We start from the raw sequence: 21,557 nt of genomic DNA, 5'->3' as shown, positions 1-21,557 counted from the left end.
CAGCAACTGCTGATTTAAATGAAAATCTTCAGCCATTTTCTCTCCTGTATATTTCACACTCATTTCAAATTCATCATAGACAAAAAGGTATAAATGGTATCAGGTGAAAAATGTCTCGTATCTAAATGAGCTCTCCATGATTTGATTTCAAGGTCATAGCACACAAAAAGCATCTGCTTTCAGTTCCTGCGAAGGACAGAACATGTTGAAGACCTTTAGTCATCTGAGTTATAATTAGTAAACATGTACACACATTTACTTCACAGTACTTGCATATTTAAATGCGTGAGCTGAATTTTGTGTCTGGACAATGTTCAGGCTGAAAACTTAGAATTCCAGCTTTTATACACGGGATGATTTATTTCAGCAGATGTGACAAATGACTATAAGACACAGGGACGTGAAGGTAAGCCAGAATCAATGGGACTCTAAGGCGCTTGACACTTGTAAAAGATTTTGAGAATTTAATTCTCAAATCTATCAGTATTAATAATTCTAATTTAATGCATTTTCCTTGTCACTTACAATGAGTCAATTGCTAATTAAATGTTGTTGAAAAAGATGAATTACCATTTCATGTACTTAAAAAAAAGTCACTAATATGTCTAAGTCTAGATGTGAAATGTAGACGATAGGATTCTAATCCCCCTAAATACCGTTGTTATCCAAAACAATTTTATACTGAATTAATTTCATTGCCAAAAAAGGAGCAAGTACTGGAAAACTGAATGATCAACATTTAACCCTCTAACATGTATCGGTAGAAATTTTATATTCAAATTACACAGAATTAGTTCACAGAATGAATCATTTCCCTTTGGTGGAGCAGCAGTGACTTGAAGAAATAACACGTTGCTATTGACAGATCACAAATTCATTAATTTTTTTCTCCCCTTTGCATTGTAGATATTCATGTTTAAAACCTGTATAAATGCACAATTTACAGCTATGCCCAGCAGTAGTAGCTACCAGCTCTTTTTGACTGACAATGATGAGATTTCTGTCATGCTTTGCCTCTCCTACAGTGCCAGTGATGGGATTTTTTTTTCCTGGAAATCTTATTACTGAATGCGCTGTCGTGGTCTCAGATGGAACTTTCAATCAAAAAGGCAATCAGAAGGTTATCCATTTGTGAGTTTTCCTACAAAAGAGCTTTGCAAACCTCTACAGTACATACTATAACTCATAGTCAGAGCTACTTGCCCTAAATGCTTATGTGACTATAGACAATAATGTGATCCATATCTCACAGCTCCTTCCTTCACTCCCAGGAGTGGGATGTAGGCTAGAAATTGGCTCAGTCTAAGTTTCCAATCAGACTTTTGTATTTCCACTACTGTTAGATTTGGCATGGCAATTCACAGCACCCTGGCACTTGGTGCAAGTGATTAGTAAGAATGTGTTTCCCTGTTATTACAGTCTGTTACATAAATATGTTTGATTTCATTGAAATCTTGATGACTGCTTCTTTTCTATCTTTAGATGATCTCACTGTTTACAGTATTACCAAAATTGCTAGATCAAGTTATTCAGAGGCATGTTATTTTAATGCATTGTAAATTCACTCTTCTGGATATTTCATTAATTTCTATAAAATCTTTATAATACATATAGAAGTGGTGTTAGCATGTTCGTTGTCTGCAAACTACAGTCATTAAAACCAGCCATGCCGCAGCTAAAGCAAAGTAAATGTTTCCATTTTGAAATACAGGCAAAATTGGGGGTGCTGTATTAAGACATTTTTGTTTGCAGAGCAAACATTACAGAGGAGCTTAAAGAGAGGGGATTGTTTTTACTAGCAATACTTTAACAAAAAAGTGTGAGGTTAATTTTCAGCATGGCGCAGTGAATTAGACACACATAACTGCTGTGGTCACAGGCTGCTGCATATCTAATTCTGCAAACACTGTCAAAAATTGCTTCAAGTATTATCCTTTTTTATTTTGACTATATTCAACTAATATATAAATGATTTTGAAGGAACTACATTCCTCAACAAACTGTGAAGTTATTCAGGCAGATTCCTTTCTGCAGCACACAGGTAACTGAAAGAAAAGCAATAACAAGAAAAGTATTTATAAAAATATATTTCACAAAGTAGGAAACAATACAGGAGTTTCTCTGAATACAATACATGGAGTAAATAAACAAACAATAATATAGCTTCAAAACAAAGTAGAAAATTAAAATGATTTGCATGTAATACGTAGTTTTATTATACAATTGCTACTTCTAAATGGCAAGTTTGCATTACAAATTGAGTATGCTTGCAGCTTCTAGTGTTGTTCTTTCTCTGTGTGCAAGAGCCCTGGTGCATCACTATGAATATTATAGAAAAGAAATGCTAATAACATAAGCAGTAAAATTATGTACACACTGGTTCCTGCTCTAATACAGTGGAGAACTATAAGCATGTTTTTTACTGTACTGTGTTATGTGTGGATTTCTAAAAGTCTATAGTTTAAATATTCACATGAACCAGTTTACTTCCAGCTGTTTGTGCTTGTATTAAAAACACCAGGTACTAGATTTATGAAGAAGATAAAAAACTGTCAAAAGTTTTCTCTGGGAAAGGTTTATTCCTGCCAGCATTCTCTTAAAATTCAGCTACTGCAAATGGATAGGTTACTGCTTTAACCTGCAACAATTTGTCATTTCTCTTTTCAAAATGTACATGTATTAAACATTCATTATATATAGAAAAAAATCTAACGGATATAATTTAGTTTTCTTCATAATCTTACTCTATAGATTATCAGTCTTAATAAATAAAAGCCGTAATGGACATCAATAAAATATTTATTTCAAAGATTAAACAAATAAATTCGATCTTTAGCAATAAAATCAGCAATTCTTTCATATATGTAAGTCCATCCCCCCTTCACAGTTTTTTCTTTACTTTCAGAAGACGAAGCACAGGATTGATCCTTCTTCTAGAAAAAGATCCTTTTGTAAAGCAAGGTTTTGTAGCCCTGCCTCTGAATCTCTGCACATTGGTAGGATTTATTACCCATCACTGGAATGGATTAAGAACATGTGAATATTTTAAGGCTTGACACAATATTTAAAGATGATATTCAGTCTGTGGTTACGTGGCCAACAATTACTGTATGTACAATGTATGGTCACTGCACAGTAGAAGCCAGTAGGAATTTACAATGCTATTTCTATTCAGCATTGCTAAGAAGACCAAGATATTGCTTTTAACATTTCTGTGGTGGGATCTTTGTTGGCAATGCAGAAACAAACCATTAGCTTTACACATACTGGCAGGAGCTACTGTTAAACAGCAAAATCCCTGCAAGTCCATTTTCTAAGAAAGCACCAATTTCTTTTTGTTCTTTTCAACTCACTGAAGATAATCAAAGATCCAAATCTCCATCTTCAGAGTGGTCAAGTGAATATCAAATATCCAAAGACTTCTAGACACTCCACATACTTTACTTCACACTCCACAAGACTTAACCTCCTAACATATACTTTTTTTTTGGTTCAACATTACAATGTAATTGATTTTATAGATGACTGGCGCTAAACTTGCCTCTAAAACAAAAAGCCACATTAGTTTTAGCTAACAGCAGTGGCCCTAGAATATTACATGATCATTAAGTCAACAGTGAAAAAGTTTGTAATCCACTGTCAAGTTTCTTTGTCACTTTCTCCAACTGAGTAAAGTTCTCCAAGTCTTTTAAAGCGAGGACCCCATTCACTGAGGTAGTCAAAATTCTGATCTGAGTCTGATGTAGAAGACTCCAAAGAGCTAAGGGAACCAGCCGCTGACCCTCGTCCTTCATAGCCATAAATCTGGATGGAGTCATATGGTGGAGCCGTGGGATCATTATCGGCTTCATGAAGCCTTACATTAATAAATTCATCAACATCAACACCATTAGGAACAGGTGCAAGACCTTGCCTGGGCATAAACTGAAGATCAGGCTTAATATCCTTACGAGGCAAAAATCCATTAATTCCATCCGGATTCTGCAAAGTTGCAATGTCAAAAGCTTCTGTATCCTCTTCTCCACCTCCTTCATCATCATAGCGAATTATATTTTCCCTCACATCTTCATCATCTTTGATGATTAGAGGCTCATTCTTATGTCTTCTTAGTGTTACAAACAGCACCACAATGACTGCAAAGAAAGCATCACAGACTGATTAGTTAAAAAAATTCCAATTCAAGCACTACCTGTTAAACACAGTTGAGGAAGGTTGCTTTTTGTGAAAATAAGAGTAATAACGGTAGAGAAAAGCTGAAAGACCTGTAACTTCAACCCCGTTCAAGTGATGCAAATTTGATCAGAAGCCCTGGTCAGTCCTCTAGTTTTCTATTATCAGCTCATATTTACATTTCAAATTCCATTTTATACAGGCAATAAGATTTTGCATACTTCCACTTTTGAGCCTCAGATTTAGATAGCTTTTCCTTTCGAAAAAGATACAAACCTAGGTGAAGTCAAGCTATTCACTGAACATAGTCTACAATGATCTACATTATGGATGGAGTTTTCCAAAATTAGAGAGAATTTTTTCTGAAAACATAGCCTTGGTGACAGAAGGAAATTGGTTTCTTTTTTTCATGTGTTGCAACAGACTCACACTATATAACTGAAAAGAGAATGAGACAGCAAAGGAGAAAGAGCGAGCTTAGATACATCAGTTTCAGAAAACATGGACAGATGCATAAAAAGCTCTAAATTGGTTACACTGTTGTTTTTGCAGCTTAATGCTGAAATCTCAGTTACTGATGTAAATCTCAGTTACAAAGTGAAGCTGCAAAGCGCAGAAACAGGCCTCTTCCTTCACTGTTCTCTCCCTCGCTTGATGTTGTCTACAAATTTTGAATTTTCTATGTTTTATTAAAATATACAGTGCTTCTTATCTTGTAAAACTGTAATGTCTTCTATGCCATTACAATCCAGAATAAACTCTTACAAGTCTTAGAAGAGACAACAAATCCATTTTCCATCACGTGCAGTATATGCTGTGTTCGCCTTGCTGCTCAACATACCTGATGTGATTTCCTGTTCCATATTCCATACCTGTTCATTATCTACCTTGGGTGTAAGACTACTTCAGATTGGGACTTTGCTTTACCTGCTTTTGTGGAGTTCTTAGTACAGTAGGGACACAGTCCTGGCAGTACCGCAGCTTACACTCTATTAGACTGTATGTCCTTCTCTGTGACTTCTTTGCTTACTTACAGCCACCCAGGAATCAGAACAATTTGGACCACCAGGCTGTGCAGTGAATACGTACCCAGCAGCAGAATGATGCAGGCTAATATTGCAATGAGGGCCCCCATGCTGAGTCCAATGGGAAGCACGTATGCCTCGACGTTACAGGACTGGACGATGCCATCACTGCTGCAGCCGCAGACGCGGATGGTGAGGGTGCTAGTGCTGCTCATGGGGGGATTCCCACTGTCGCTTATTATGATGGGCAGCAGATAGACTTCCTGCTTCTGCCGGCTGAAGCCACTGTGCTTTGCCAATATGCTGAGAGTGTTATCTGAAAAAGGGAAAAATGGCATTGTTTTACCGTGCAGGGTAACTGCTAAAAATCATAGCTTTGTCTTAATGCGTTCAGAAACCCTCTATACAAACACAGATGCACTTTATGATACTAATACACCAGCTGTGTGTGACACAAATCCTGCCCCTTTCTGTCTGGCTGCCCATGCCCCAAAGGAAGGAGCACAATGGTGCATCCTCTTGTGTCTTTTGATATCATCATAATGGCAGCCCCTCACTTTCTTCTCTGCATACAGCTCTGTACTTGCCTTCCCCATCATGATTCATCACTGTTTTTCAAGTCACAGAGTCTTAAAAATTCAACCAGTACAACACAGAGAAATGAAATGTTAAAGTAACCCAAAATTAATAAAGCACATTCATCAATTAAAACAAATGTTGCGTGCATTATAAGCACAAATTGCACAATATTTCGCCCTGCTATAAAAGATTCTTCCTTTTTATTTGTAAGCAATATAGCAACAAAGGAAAAGCTGAATGTATTAAAAGTTGTAGGCCTAATTTTGAGTGATCTAAATGTTTATTGGGCCTCAGTGATTAAAATAGAAGAAACCAAACCAGAAAGTGTCTCCTATGAGGGCAGGCAGAGAAAATGAGTCTAAGACTCTCTTACCTCTGCACACAGATGCAGATACGTAAATTTAGAAACATACAGAGGCATATGAGTACATGACATTCTACCCAGACATACCCCAGTGACTGTAAGAAAGCTTTGTATCTACTTTGATCTTGCTGCTGGTCAGGTACTCACTCTAAAACATGGACTAGTTTAGAACTGTTTCATTTGCACTATCTGTGATCACCAGGAACATTTCTGGCAGCCCATGGTATTGTGCAGCATGTATCTCTGCCCCAACAGAAAAGACAAATATGCTCAAAATAGCTGGCAGTCTATGAAGTACAAAAGCCAGAGAAAGATGCAGAGAAGGAAGAAGGGGGAAACATTAATGAAGGAAATCTTGTAAAGACATTTTTCACATCCAAAAACGCCAATTTTTAAATGCAGTATTTTCTTCTTGAAGTCCTTCTTAGTAAGGAGCCACATTAATAAGGAATAAAGGTAGTGAACAGAATGATTACAGAGCGAAATATTAGTAAGCTTTATCATGACCTGAATCTATATCAAGATATCAATTAGTAGATAACTCCTGCATTTAATTCATTGCTGCCATAAAACAAAAGATGAAGAAAGATTATTTGATATTTAAGCTTGTGGAGTAATTGTCTCATACAAGAGAACAGAAAAGGTTTGTTTTCCCATTCAGCGACTAAGAAACTGAACTTCAAATAGGCTCCTCCTGAAGTGCAGGGTCTTTGATTTTGCAGTCTTACTGGATTCCTTCCATGGAGTGCAGGGTCTTTGATTTTGCAGTCTTACTTCCATGCTGGAATCACCCAGCAGTCACACTTGTGCAGCCTAGAGAGGTTCTTACTATAATTTATATTGCAGTTTATGTAATCATTTCAGCATTTTTTCACAGTGTTTAGAGTATATAACACATGAAGATCAACCCAAAAATTAATTACTTCATAAAGCAACATAAATATGGTCACTTCATAATACTGTTGCAGAACAAAAAGGATTCCTAATGATTTTTTGTTTCAGGAATCCTAGGTTTTTATCTATTCAAGTTGGAAACAGTTGCATCAAAATTGATGGCACCCTGGAGCTAAATAAATAGTCTAGTCCTTCCTTGTGCCCTTTCCAAAATTAAAGGAAGCATATGTGTTTATTGAAGATAAATTTCAGGTATAAGCTCTTAAGAATTCTGACAACTCAAATAGGACCAAACTCCTTGATGATACCCAGTGTTACATGTGTCACTATGATGCAGTGGAAAAGTCAAGTATGTTTTAAGTCAACAATTAGCACATATTTAGAATTAAGCAAAACCCGCACTCCTCCTTGGTTTAATGTGTCAGAGATGTAAACACACACGTGTGCAAATGAAACCACGTCCAGTGCCATACTCGCTCTCTAGCTGCGAGGAACTAAGGGAAATACTATGTGAGTGAAATAATACTGTAGCTAAGTTTCCCTGACCATTGCTGGGAACAGCTTTCCCAAAGTACCACACCTATTGTAATGTCTAAAAGGTACATTTTTTATCCGACAGCATTTTTTTCTTCCTTTGCACCCCCCATTTCCAAATACTGAAAAATAACTGTATATGTCCATTTGACTTTCTCCTGAAAAATACAAAATATCTTGGCATAAATTGCATCCTTAATCCTTTGTCTTTAACCTTCCGAAGGAGAAAAAAAAAATACGTGGAGCTCAGTTTCCAGCTCTTTCTGTCTTTGAGGCAAATCCCACTCAGAAGCATCCTATCTGTAGTCATTTATTCAGAACTCCAGAGACTTTTACAATTACATTATTACACAGTGACTTCTTGTGCTCTAGAAATCTGTACTGATGCAGCCTGTTCCTTCCTATAAGCCTGGTCCAGGCCCCTGCCCAAGCTGGAGGAAAGGATTGATATGCTGAGCTCTGGCATCCCTGCCCTTTACAGATACCCACAAGAGGTAAGGCACCTGCTTTAGGAAGAAATGGAAAAAAGCAGCTGCTGTTGTTAGTGACAGCTTCAGATCCCTTCCATATTTCTGACACATTGCTACTCTGCCTGTGTGCAAAAATTCTAATAAACCAGAATCAGACAGTAAAACAAAGTAAAAAAGGAAGAGTACTATTAAGAGACAAATTGAAGAGTGCAGAAAAAAATGAGAGGAAGGAGGAGGGATGGAGAAAATAAAGTGCCCATTTCTGCCAATCAGTGAAGCTACTGTGAGTGCAAGAAACCACCTGGCACCAGTAATAATTACCAACTCAAGTTCAAAAGAAATGAGATCAAGTAAAAGATACACAATGCGTTTGGGACATTTAGGTAGAATATTTAAGTGTAAAAGAAGTTGTAATGGCTGAATAGTTATTACTAGTAAGAAGAGATGCAAGGCAAGAGAACAGAATAACCTTTCTTACACAGTTTTTTTTGGTTCGTTGGTTGGTTGGGTTTTTTTTTTTTTGTTAAAAACTGCTGTGTTAGACTAAAGTGGAATTTGTTTTGCCCAGAAACAAACTGACGTAATCAACAGGAAATGCAAAATGAAATTGCCAAATGGTTTTGCCAGTGGATGGGAAGTACTCAATTCTGCACTGGGAATTTTGTTTAGCAAGAAATTCCTTCCCCTTCTTTGCTGTGTCCTAAAATAAGTATAACTTGGTGTTGCTGGATACGTGACTCTTGAGTGAAGTCCTAATTGACATTTTAGTCAGTTCCTAGAACTTGAAAATAGATGCTAGCAGCTGATTAGCAATAAACTCTGTTTATCTGATTTGCTTTCTCTTCTCTGTGGCCATTCCCCTTACTCGTAGCTGACAAACCAGCAGGAATCTCCTCCAGGAACAACCTCCAGCACTGCTGCATGAATTAACTTGGCAGCAGGTGCTCAGCAGGAGAGGGGACAATCACTTTCCACTCATCTTTCCAATTAACCCACTGATCCTTTATTATAGCGCTGTTCAGGTTATTTATTTATTCATGTTACTTTTAGCAAAACAAGGAAAATTAAATGTCGAAAAAAAGAACACCTCTCTTAATAAAGCTCTGAGGTAACCTGCCACAGGCAAAGAGGTCTACCTCCAGTCAGTGGGAGATGTTCAGGAGATCCTTTGACATTCACAATCAAAATGAGCCTTCCCTGAATTCTGTACCCTCTGTGTGAGGAAGGGATTGAAGAAGTTCACTGAAATGCCAGAGTCCAATTAAAAGCCTTTCACTGATGATGTGCTCTGTGTGAGGAAGGGATTGAAGAAGTTCATTGAAATGCCAGAGTCCAATTAAAAGCCATGATGATGTACCAGCTACACGGATGGACTAGGAGCCATACTCTGTCCCGCAGGCTTAAGGTACAGTGTAAAATAAGTGATTTTATTAATTGTCTTACCACAAATTTTTGCATCAGTGTAAGGTCAAAGTAACACAGCCCCAGGAATACAGAACTACAATTTACATCTGGAGTTCATTTTTGCTTATTTTTAAACATAAAACCAAATCAGTCATTTAACTCACCACAGGACTCTCAGTTTCTGAAGTTTACAAGCAGATTTGCAAAACAACCGTGAAAGAGGTTGTTATGGGAGAATCTCCCCCCCAGCTGGAACAAGGAAGGACAATGCAGAGGTGTCTACAAGATGTCCAGGGTGATTTCTAGACAAAAGGCGTTTGAATTACCACAACTGAGGACGTGCTTACCACAGGGCCAAGGGCTTCCTGCAGATTCCCAACTGTTCTCAACATCCCCTGATCTCTTTTGAGATTCTTGGAGGAAAGATTTTGAGGAAAAGTAAATGTAATAACTTTAATACAAAGCTACTTTGGGATTTGCTGGACATGAGTGACTTAAATAGCATTGACAGATTGACAGGAGTCAACTTCTTTATCTTCTCTTTTGTACAAGAACGCATGTTGCAATTTTAAGTAAAACAATAAAACACCAGAAGAAAAGTAAGATCCAGAAGCAGTCAGTTTACATCCAAGTGTGATTTTCTCTGCACACGTTATTGCAATTCTTTAATTTCCTCATGGTCTCTAGTATTTTGAGATCAGTGGACTTCCCTGCTGTGTAACCTTACACCTACATAGCTCTTTTTCTGTATTCCTTCTTCTATGCCTTTTATAATATCCTCAGAAATATCAAATCATTAATGGCATTAAGGATTTTGTTGTAGAAATTGTCATCTATGAGGGATATGTTACTTATGCAAAGGAAGAATTTTAATAGGAAACTTTACAGCTGGAAATACTAGAATGGCAGAAATATATGTTTCTTCAGCTTCCCCATGACAGATAGTCCTTTGGCACAAGTAGAGGAGCAGCAATATCCTTCATGTGATAGTCTCTGCTTTTTTTGATAATGAAAAGACAAGGACAGCTCATTCATTTCATTTCTCAGTTCATAAATAGCATCTATTCTCACATAAAAACCTGAATTAACTGACCAATTAAGTTATTCTCATCAAGGTTTCAGTAGAAATTACCAAAGTTTCTGGCAGAAAAAACAAAACACACAACATTCTAAGAAATGTTAGCTATATAACATCTAGGAGTCAGCTGCAAATGCACTAGAAAGGAACATTTAAGAGAATGCCAAGATAGCATTTCAGCTCTCTGCAGAACTATTAATTCATGTACGTGCCTCCTGCAAACACCATTCAGTAGTAGTAGTCAGTAGATTCCAATCCCTATTTTACAGGCTGGGAAATAGTAAAGTTGTCCAAAGACACAGACAACTTTCAAAAAGTCTCTATATACACTCCATGAGGTATAATCCATATCTTAATCATTATTCTTTTGCATATTTTGTTCAATCGTACGTGCCTTTCCATAAAAAGCTTTACACATAACTCATGTGTAGATTGGTAGTATCTGTAGAAACAAGACCAGTGAATGCAGCCCCGACAGTTCACTGTTCATGGTCCCATATGTGATATCTCCCTGTCAACTCAACTATCTTGAAATCTGGTTTTATTCTCATTCTGATCTAACACAAAAACCAGAGGCAGCAACTCACAGGTACCCTCACCAACACTCACCTTGGGAAAGAACACTACTCACGGCCGGGCCTTGAGCTCAGAAACTGATTTGTAGGTTCCAGACTACGCTTAAGTTAGAAGCATTGGTTTCTTGCTTCCAAAAGAATACCATTGAAATGCTTTGAGAGAGACACCCCTGTTTACATAAGACAGTTTTTTTTCTTTTGCCTTGGGCTGTAACACTTTTTAAAGGTATATCCAATCAAAAGGGAACAGTTTTGAGGTTGCATGTGATAAACTTGCCAGTTGTTAGCAGATGAAAAAGCAATCTGTTCATTAATATAACAATTTTGTTTCATGATTAAACTTGGTATTTTCAACACGGATGTATTAATGCACACCAAATACATTTTTATGAGAACTCATCTGTATATATGTTAATTTAGATGCCCAACTGTGTCGTGTAACATTTTCCACATTTACTCAGTTGTCCTTGATGACTGAATGTCTCAAACAAAACCCTGTGGAACAGCAGTTTACAAGAAAGATGACCCTTTGCCTAATCTGTATGGTAAAGGCATAAATGTTCTAGTCAAGTAGAAGGCTTATAATATGAAAATAAAAAGAGACCATTTTTATAGTATATTTTGTCTGATTTATGATAGCCAAACCATATGGGCACTGAAGCATTCACAGGTATTTCAAACTGACCTGCTTTTCATGAATGTCAAAAATCTGTGATGTCTTCAAAAAAGCAGATTGATGACTGCTATCAAATTTGATAGCACACATGAGGTTCAAAAGAAAAAAGTTTTTGTGCTATAAAAATCCAGCTGACTGATCAAACTGTCTCCTGCATCCCAGTAAGTCACACGCCATACTGACATACATCATGGCAATTCTCAAAACATTCCTCTGACATTAGCAAACTGCTGAATGAATTCTTATTTTTCTAGACCTGGATTTTCTGGAATCCCTTAAAACACCAAAAAAAAAAAGTATTTAATGGGAGAAAATGTACTGAAGAGGAGAAGAATGCTGAATGAATTCTTATTTTTCTAGACCTGGGTTTTCTGGAATCCCTTAAAACACACACACAAAAAAAATTATTTAATGGGAGAAAATGTACTGAAGAGAAGAACTGGAAAATGTCACATATGTTGTATCTTTGATTATTTTTTTTTCTTTACCAATTGGACTAAATAATAATAGCTTATGCCAGAATTGAACTGCTGAATCAGCTAATGAATAAAAAAAACTAAACACGTTTCCAGGTCATGTATTGCTTTGCAGAAATAAGAAGTGCTGTTGGGAATTTGGAATCATGAGCAAAGTAACATTTAATCATGTAAGAGAATACATCATTTTCATACGTAAAATTTCTTGGAAACAGGAATAATCATGTTAATACTACTGTGATACTGAACTTCTGGTAAATAAATTCTTGCCAGAACAAAAAACCCAGACAAATTAACAACAAAGTAATGGAATAAGCATTTCCTCCTACCTTTTTCCTTTGAAAAATGTGAACTTTAGATAATAGTCTGTATAATTTCTAGTTCTATTCCTTTGGAAAAGTCTGAACTTTAGATAATTGTCTCTTAAGTATTCTAAAACTTTCCTTTGACCTTTAGTCCAGCAGAGCTATAATCAAACATACCTATATGGTCACTTGCAGTCTAGCAGCAACTCTTGTATTTTCTACCTTGGGTTTTTAACCCATTAAGGGAAGGACAGAAAAACCCTGCTGAAGAAATAATGATGTAGAAGCATGTGCTTGAGTTGGAAACACCACTAGTTTTATTGTTAACGGGGTAGAGAAGTAATTAGGACATACTACCTCTCTCTCTTTCTAATTTACAGACACTTATTGCAAGTCAAACCGGGAAACTTTGGGCTCTGGGTCCATTCAAGGTACACAGTTACCACAGTTGTCTGAAGGGTACCCAACACACCTGATTGTAATCTCACCCGCTGTGATGTTGTGCCCATTTATCTCTTCTGAATCCCCTGGTGCCAGTTGTGATTGACATTCCCATCATCTGAAGCAAATTCAGGCCAGTGAAGATGTAAGATATGCTAAAACAGCACGGGCTTTTGCCTCTCATTTTTCTCTTCTGTATTCAACAAGCCAGCCACAAACTTGTTTACTAATAATCACATTGCTTTGACATGCTTTACTTTATTCGGATCACATCACTACATGGCATGTGCATTGAATGTTACATCTGTAAAGTGTAAGAATTAATGCAGGTTGCCAAGCTCTAGTTTAGAAAGAGAGATGAAATGACTGTCAAATGTGCTTAGCATTAAAAATACATTATTAACACAGGAATTTGCATAGACTGATGGATCATTTTTGAAATCTACATATTCTAGTTAATTCTATTATCTTGTTATTTTAACCAAAAAGTTTCAGAAAGTAATACTGTGTTTTATAATACTTTGATAAAATAATGGCTATATTTTGCATTTGAACCAAGATCTTTCCATTAGCGTTACCAGATTCCAATAAAATGCTGCAAAGATAAATAAAAATCTCAAGCAGATTCAACAAGATTTATAGTACTTTTGGTAGGTGATGGAAGAATTCCAAGAATTCTATCCTATGTTATTGCCCTTCCTCACTTCCCAAACATCCGTCAGTTCTTACTTCAGCAACTTACTTCTAGGGTCTGGAAAAGTTCATAGTCTCCATGACTATGAAGACAATCACAGATGCTTCAAGTGAGTCTTTCTACCATAGTAGACTTACTTCTAGGGTCTGGAAAAGTTCATAGATCACAGATGCTTCCAGTGAGTCTTTCTACCATAGTAAGAAAAATCAAACAGGAACATTTTGGTTTTTAAATCTGATCTGTTCTTAGCATATAAGTCCGTTTCACACTAAGCAACTTACCATCCACTTCTCCATGCCATGACAATTGTCTTTTCTGTTCCAGTCCCGTATGGAACATATACATGCACACGCTAAGGATTTCAAACAATTTACAAGTAGATCATACAACAGTCCTTTAAAACAGAGTCTGGAATCAGACCTATCAACCATATTGAAGTTTTCTTACAACAGTTAGAGAGTCAAATTCAAGCCTATCCAGTGAATCTCTAGTATGTAATTTCTTTTTTTGTAATGTTCTCTTTGAATTACAGTGGCAGAAAGCAACCACCAGACTATAAAAAAAAGCCAACCAGCATTTATTGGAATGCTGCCTATTTGTACTGGTGTAATAAAGGTCTTGTCAGCAATTCCCTTACAAAATGACAATTTTCAGGCGTTTATAACTCTGACATAACAACTTACTATGAGAAGAAATTTAGAATGTGTACTGTTTGCCAAAGAGCATTGAAAGTTAAATGCAACTTACACTGGCTGAGGCATTTTAAGTCACGACATAAATTAAAAAAAATTTTGACTTAACATTTTCTTGAGCTGGTGCCACTTAAGAAAAAAAATGAGGCTTTAATTTTAAGGAGTGCCAGATCCTTCAGTTTTTATATATGCAGAACTCCCTTTAACTTCACTGAGAATAATTTGTGAGAGAGAACTGAAAGGAGTGCCATTATACATTTTTGTAAATGTCATCAAGAGTTATATTAGCTTTTTGTAATTTGAAAGACTGAAATGCTATGGTATAAGATTGCCCCTGGGCACACAGGAAGCATGATAATGACTTTTTGAAGACATTCTTATATGCAGATTACATATAACAATAACAATTTGTTATCATCAGGCCATTAATGGCAGTAATTTATAGCTCTGTCTTACACCCAAAGTATACACATAATGTCTTATTATATGCACACCTCCCAATGCAGATGTCTCTCCTATGGTGAAGACTAATGGTCATTTGAAATTCAGGGAACAGCAAAATGCATCCAGAGAAGGAATAGCAGCAAGTGAAAAAAACAATTACCTGTCTATAGAGTGCAATAGATTGTATAAAGTTTTCCCAGATACTCTTGGGAACGTTTCTGCACACCGTGCAAACTTTACACAGGAAAACCTGGCACAGCCAGAAGTTCCAAACCAACATACACGGTCAGGGTACTGAGAATCAAAGCAGGTCTACAGGAACACACGTGCATAGCCTTTTAAACTGGGACATCCTGCAAACCCGAACTTTGCTATGTGTGGTGTGTGACATAACACTAACTTGGAAAGAAGCAGCAGCCAGCAAAAGATGTCAGCATTTGAATTCTGCCTCACTGCTGTAGAGATGCTACAAAGTCAATGCTGATACTGGTAAATATCTGCAAACTATAGCATCAGTTCATAAAATGTTTTAGAGTTTTCATGGAATCACAGAATGGTTGGGGTTGGAAGGGACCCCTGGAGGTCAGTCATCTGGTCTGACCCCCTGCTCAAGCACAGCTACCGAGAGCCCAGGACCATGTCCAGGCAGCTTTTGAATATCTCCAAGGAAGGAGATTCTGGAAACAGTAATACAGTTGTTAGTCACAAGTGAAATACCTGTGTAACAAAACAGAAGATATCTTATTCATTCTTTTCATATCAAATGGAGAAATTGTAAGGTACAAATCTATAATGTATCACTATGCTAAGAGAACAACTTGCATATCACAGTGAAATTGTTCCCTGTTGTCTTCTCGTTCATGATGAAGAGTCTGACAAAGTACACATGAAATGCATAGGCAGAAGCTGCAATAAAAATCTGAAGCAGGATCAAGTAAAAGTATTACAAGAGACTAGGCAACTCTACTGGAAAAGGAGAATATATTTTAATATGCCAAGAAAACCTTCAAGATCATAAAAGAAAACCTGAGTAGTCAAAAAGACCAGAAACAAACAACACTTCGAGAAAGATACATGTTTGCTTACTGGGAAAAAGAAAATAAAAAAAGATTAAGAAAAACAACTTTAGTCTAGAAAAAGCTTATTTTTTTATAGAAAGTTTTGAAGCAAGTAGTTCTGCTAGACAGACCGCATTAGAATTCCATAAAGTTTTTAGCAAATAAATCTTTCAGTCTTGCATGTTAGCAGAAGACAAGCACAAAATAAGAGAAAGTTACTTTGTTACAAAAATATACTTTTATCATTTCAAAATAAAAAAATAGTAGTACAGACAGAAGTTGTAATGTTGTGGGATAGAGATAATATAAAAGGAGATGTACAGTGTAGAATTGAGTCTAAACTACCTTCCTCTATATTTAGTATTCCAGGTTGTATCAACAATACAGCAATCCTTTAGCTCCAGCTGTCATTAGCCTGGGCTCCACCACTTCCTTCCCTCAACTGCAGAGTAACTTCTACATTTTCTAACTGGGAGTTTCAGAAAAATCCAAAGAGACACCATAATGCACTCTGGAAAATCTCAGTCTTTACCAGTCTATAGGGAGCTGCTAATAGGTACCATTAATGTCAAATGTGAGTATCAGATGAATGCTTTAAAAGAACATCTGCAGTGCATGCATGGCACAATGACAGGCACAGCAATTAACTTACCTGTCCAAAATCATACGGGAAACCTTTAACCAAGCTCTACAAAACTTTTTCGTCTTTTTAGTGGTTGCTGTGCTTTCAGACTTGGTATGAAGGGAATGTCAAGGCTTAGTTGGCTTAGTTGTTGCTAGGTGATGTTTATACTATTCAAGAACTTTTTCCAGCTTCCCACAGAGGCTGAGAAGGAGCATAGGCAGAACAACAGACTGGCTAAGGGAATATTCTATACCATACGCCATAGTTGGTATATAAATGGGGGTTGGCTGGGGGGAAAAGGATCTGTGATCACTGCTCGAGATGAGCTGGGCAACCAATTACTCAGGTGGTGAGAGTGACTCGTGTTGTATTACTTTATCTTGTATATTCTTTTACCATTATTATTATTGTTATTTTCCTTTTTCTGTTATTGTTCTATTGGACTGTCTTTATCTCAACCCACAAAGTTGGGTTGAGTGTTTTTTTTTTTTTCCTTTCTTTTCCTCTCCCTTTCTCCCTCTTCTCCTGCCCTTCTGGGGGAAGAGGGAGAACTGCATGAGGGCTCCTTGGTCCTGGCTGCGGGCTGGGGTTAAACCACAACATGCTCTGAGATCACAAGGTCTTAAGCTTTAGTGAGGCCAACACTGTATAATTTACAGAAGGTTCATATATAATGGATGAAAATGTTATAGAAAGTGACATGACAGAGCTAAGCAAGGTTAGGGAGTGACAAGTTCAAAAAAGCTACATGAAACATTTTAATCTTATTTCTTATTATTTCCTATAGCTTAGATTTTAGCTTTAATTTTAGGTTAGACTAAATGGAAGTTTCCTAATAAAGCACAAACAAACCCAAAAAGTTCTATGCGTTTTTATGACAGCAGTTTGAAACTTACATCATTTCTTACATTCTAAAAATTAAAGAGAAGAAAAAAGTCAGTGTTCCTGTTCCAGACAGTCCAACGTTCACAGAGTACAACAGAGCACTTCCATCAACATTCACTGATGATTATTGATGCTGCTTTTAAGGTTTATGACTGCAATACCTACCTCCATTCAAAAATGTACATAGCCCTGAGCCTGTAGCAATAGTTGACTTATTTGAGCCCACAATTAGTGGAGGCCGAGCTGGGGTGATGTGACTCTGCTGCCTTAGTACAGGCAGAGAGCTCCTGCTCTGCTGCCATCTGCCTCCACACCCACCCACCTTCCCAGGACCCCACCAGCTCTCCCTCTTCAGCGCCATCGAGCAGACATCTGCTCCTTTTCCTCAAGTTCTCCTATTTATCTCTCCCTAACAAGCTGCCTTATTATCTCACTTCAAACGGGGGCCCATCTTCACTCCCTCTATAATCAGTGCTGATTACCAAGTAGGCACATCCTATCATTTGAGGATATGCAAACTCTCTCCCCAGACTAGACAGGTCAACTTACGCGGTTCGTTTATTTTCCGCGTTTGGCTCAATATATAAGATCTTTGCATTCAGTAAAATCATGTACTCTACCTCTTTCCTGGCCTCTGAATGGATTGCCTCCTAGGCAGATTTATTATATAAATATTAAATACTAATAATTACATAAATATATCACTAATTACTGGATGCTTGCCAAACAGAACACATCCTAATTAGATAGAATTAAATGAAGACCAACAAAGTGATTCATTTTACAACAAGGCCACCCATACAAATTACAAAATCAGAAGTTGATGGGAAAATATTGTAAGTGGTACACAAAAAATCCCAACTAACAGAATAAAGGCTTTATCTCCCTTATTCTTTAAAGCATAAGGTGAGAAGCTCTGGTCAGAATGATTAAAAAAATTCAGATTTCCTTCAGTTTGTCACTGCTATATTTGCTCCTGCCAGAGGAATAGAGCCCATTCATGAACAGTCTTCTCCTTAAAAGGAGTAAGGAGGAAATGTAAGGGGATGGAAAAATGTGACCACACCAGACAGGTTCAGGACAATGTATAGACATAGAGTGCCCATAATAATCAAGGTAACGGTCATATTGTAGGAAGAATGAGGGAGATTCCAGGAATAGTTATTCCTTCCAGTACCTCATTGGTGTAATTGGTTCAAAATAAGATGCAAATCGGAACATGGTATTTGTCTTTTTAATTCACATTTTAATGTTAGTTGTGCAATAGTTTATCAGACAAGCCTGGAGGCTAAGTGTGAAAAATTAATACCTTCTATTTTAATGGAGGAACCACATGCAAATAGTCTGTATACTTTGTTATAATGACAAAAGGAGATTTTTACTAATCAAAGGAAAATTTAACAGCTAATATGTGATGATTCCTGATTATATTTTTCTAATTTTTAAGCATGTTTAGTGTCTTCCTCTAGTAGAAGAGTGTTGGAACTAAAACTTTAAAATGGATCTGCTATCTATTTTCTCATTAATTGACAAAAGTACAATTAGAGTAACCAATAAATTAATTGTTATTTCCCCTCAACAGCTTGCACTTAGAATATGATAAAACAAAGAAACATTCCATAATGACAGCAACCACTAAATTTACAAGGTGCAAAAAAAGGAAGAAAAATGGTTTGTGCCATAATTATCAATTAGGTACTTAGAGAGAAAATCCAAATACTAGAAACAGACCAAAACCTACCAATGAGGTGGAAACAGAGGGGGACTTCTGAAGATGCAATATGTGTCTGCCAGGTAATACCCTGAGGGGGTGAAGCGGTAGAGGCCCTACCAGAACATTCAGCTCTACAACCTCTTTCCTCCTACTCGGTGCATTAAACCCACTTACAAGAAATCAAACACAATCAGTGCATTGGCCACGTCCAGGAACCATTTCTTGCAGAAAACCTGGAGGAATTAGATCCACCCATGAAACCAGAAGTGGTACTTTGGCAGAAATCTCTTCATGTATTTTCAGAAGATCGTTGATTAAAAATCTGGAAACTTATCTCCAAATATTCTATATTCACTTAGTTATAAATACTACTATGAAATGATTTTAAAGTCCTAGAATATAATTATCATGGGTGCTGTTAACTTTCAAGGAGTTATGTTTCTAAAGCACTTGGGAACCTTTCAAAATTAAAGGGCTTCTGGAGCAATGTTTAATTGGAAGACAAATTCCAGAGAGACGGTACCATGGATCTTACTGTTGTCCTGATAGCACTTAGCTGAGAAGTTTTACACTCATTAAGAACAATGCTTTTCTGTCTGCTAAGCAGTTCGGTTTTGAGCCCCTGATTTAATGTTTATGTTCCCCATTAGGCATCTGAAATTAAGTCACATTGAAGATTCTATTTGTTCTTATCTCTGTTATTTCTTTCATCCATACTCCATATTATTAATAAAATAGATTTCTTTTCATGCTAATTTGGTGACCAAATTCTTTTCCTCTTCTGTTTTGTTTTCATAACCTTTGATCCCTTACTTAGGCTTTTAAGACTCATGGCAGTGTTGCTCATTTTGTCTTTAGTTTTATTATGAAACTAAAGAAATAAATTGGAGAGAGAGAGAGAAGCATGTTCCACTATCTGAGCATGATGAAACTGCTACAGCAGGAAAATTCACAGCTGTCCAATCCATCTCCTCATCATGAGTAAGCACTGTCGTACATATGGTGCACAACACTGACCTCAGATCTTTTTCACTCAGATTGCATCTGGTTCTTAATTAGTTTGATTTATAAAATGAAACATAATTGACGCCTTGGCAACATTGTGTTGCTAGCAGCACAAATAATAAATTAAGAAGGAGTGAAGTAAAAGGCTCTTTGGCCATGTATGCATAATGGCACGCTGCGTTTATACAGTATTATCCTGTATTTCATCACTCACTCTTCATGTTGTTTGGGGCTGGGTCATGTTTACATAAATGTCCTGAAATAGCTATGTAATTGTGATTGATTCATATGCTAACAAAAAAGGCACTCTCTGCAAGGATGTGACGCTGTGGAAATTAGTCTTATTTTCCAATGTGCATATATAACTCTTCTGGAGCTGTCTGAAAGTATGTTTGTGTGAGGCTTGGAAAAGCGTTGTCATCACAGAGCTGAACTAAAACAGGACCGAAAGGTTAAACAGCATTTGGAACAGAAGTGCTCCCAGAGAAACACTTTGCCAGCTACAAAACTATAAAAAGTACAGACGTGCTGGGGAACACAGCAGAGCTGAAGAAGAGCCTAAAGATGCCTCGAAGAGGACAATCGGCTTACCAGCTGGCCCCCTCCTTGCTGGGTCATTCATCGGGTTGGCCTGTCCGGTCCAATGAAGACTTGATGGATGACATCTGGCTTAGGGCGGAGGAGAGAGGGAATCTGTCTGGAGCCCTGCATCCTGAATACAGGAGAGCAGTGAGTAAGGTTTCAGATGGACAGAACAGACAGAATGGTCAAAGCGTGGAGGAGCTTGGTAGCTGAGTTAGCTTCTGAAGTCCTGATTCTATTTCTCTAACATTCAGTTTCAGCCAGAGCAGCTACGTGCACCAAGAAGGATGCAACTCTTTAGCCTATCGAAGTGGTGAAAAGCACACAACCATTGTAAGAAGGTGTAAATCATCCAGATAGGGTTAAAAAGTATGTTTGCAGAGAAACTGCACTTAGTCTTCGCCCATTCTATGGTTCTAATTAGAAGGGAGTCCAGAAAGAGCAGTGGTCTGCATGCAAGAAGAAAGATGGGAGAGACAGCAGAAGCAGGTGTCAGTGAAGGAAGTGGCACACAAAGGATTGGAGTGGAAAAATGCTGGTTTCCCATCTACATTCATGTAATCTTCACTTCAGAAAATAACATCACATCCTTCTACGCCAGGGAAGTTGTTTTAAATTGCACTCAAATGATATTCAACATCAAGGAAAAACAGAACATCAGGGAGTAACAGAACATAGTCAATAGCGACGATAGTAAAGAAAGAAGGGGGAAAGGAAGCAGAAAGGTATAAGGTATGAAAGATATAGACTGAGAATATTTGCACTGACATTCTCAGACTAGATGGGACTAACACTTCTGTACCATGGAAAAGTGTAACTTTGCTAGGCCCACAAAATGGTATAGTAGAAAGGAATTGGTTATATTAC

The 21,557-nt window shown here is 37.2% G+C and overlaps 1 protein-coding gene across 4 annotated transcripts in view; it reads right to left on the bottom strand.

The window, feature by feature from the left end:
* Window positions 1-2,067: 2,067 nt before the first annotated feature.
* Window positions 2,068-21,557, bottom strand: part of CDH8 (cadherin 8, type 2) — a 146,892-nt gene continuing 127,402 nt past the window's right edge. For 3 of the 4 annotated variants that reach the window (XM_014942497.1, XM_014942496.1, XM_014942498.1), the window contains 2 exons: window positions 5,260-5,511; window positions 2,068-4,133 (listed from right to left, as the gene is read on the bottom strand). In XM_014942497.1, the coding sequence (XP_014797983.1) occupies window positions 3,640-4,133; window positions 5,260-5,511 (746 nt within the window). In that variant the 3' untranslated portion in view covers window positions 2,068-3,639. Of the gene's footprint in view, window positions 4,134-5,259; window positions 5,512-20,699; window positions 20,821-21,557 lie in introns of all 4 variants that reach the window. The other variant, XM_014942499.1, reaches the window with a different exon arrangement.

Source organism: Calidris pugnax, unplaced genomic scaffold, assembly GCF_001431845.1.
Source record: "Calidris pugnax isolate Ruff unplaced genomic scaffold, ASM143184v1 scaffold28, whole genome shotgun sequence".
Lineage (NCBI taxonomy): Eukaryota > Metazoa > Chordata > Aves > Charadriiformes > Scolopacidae > Calidris > Calidris pugnax.
Note: the sequence above shows the minus strand (reverse complement) of the source record. Positions and strands in the feature narration are given on the sequence as shown.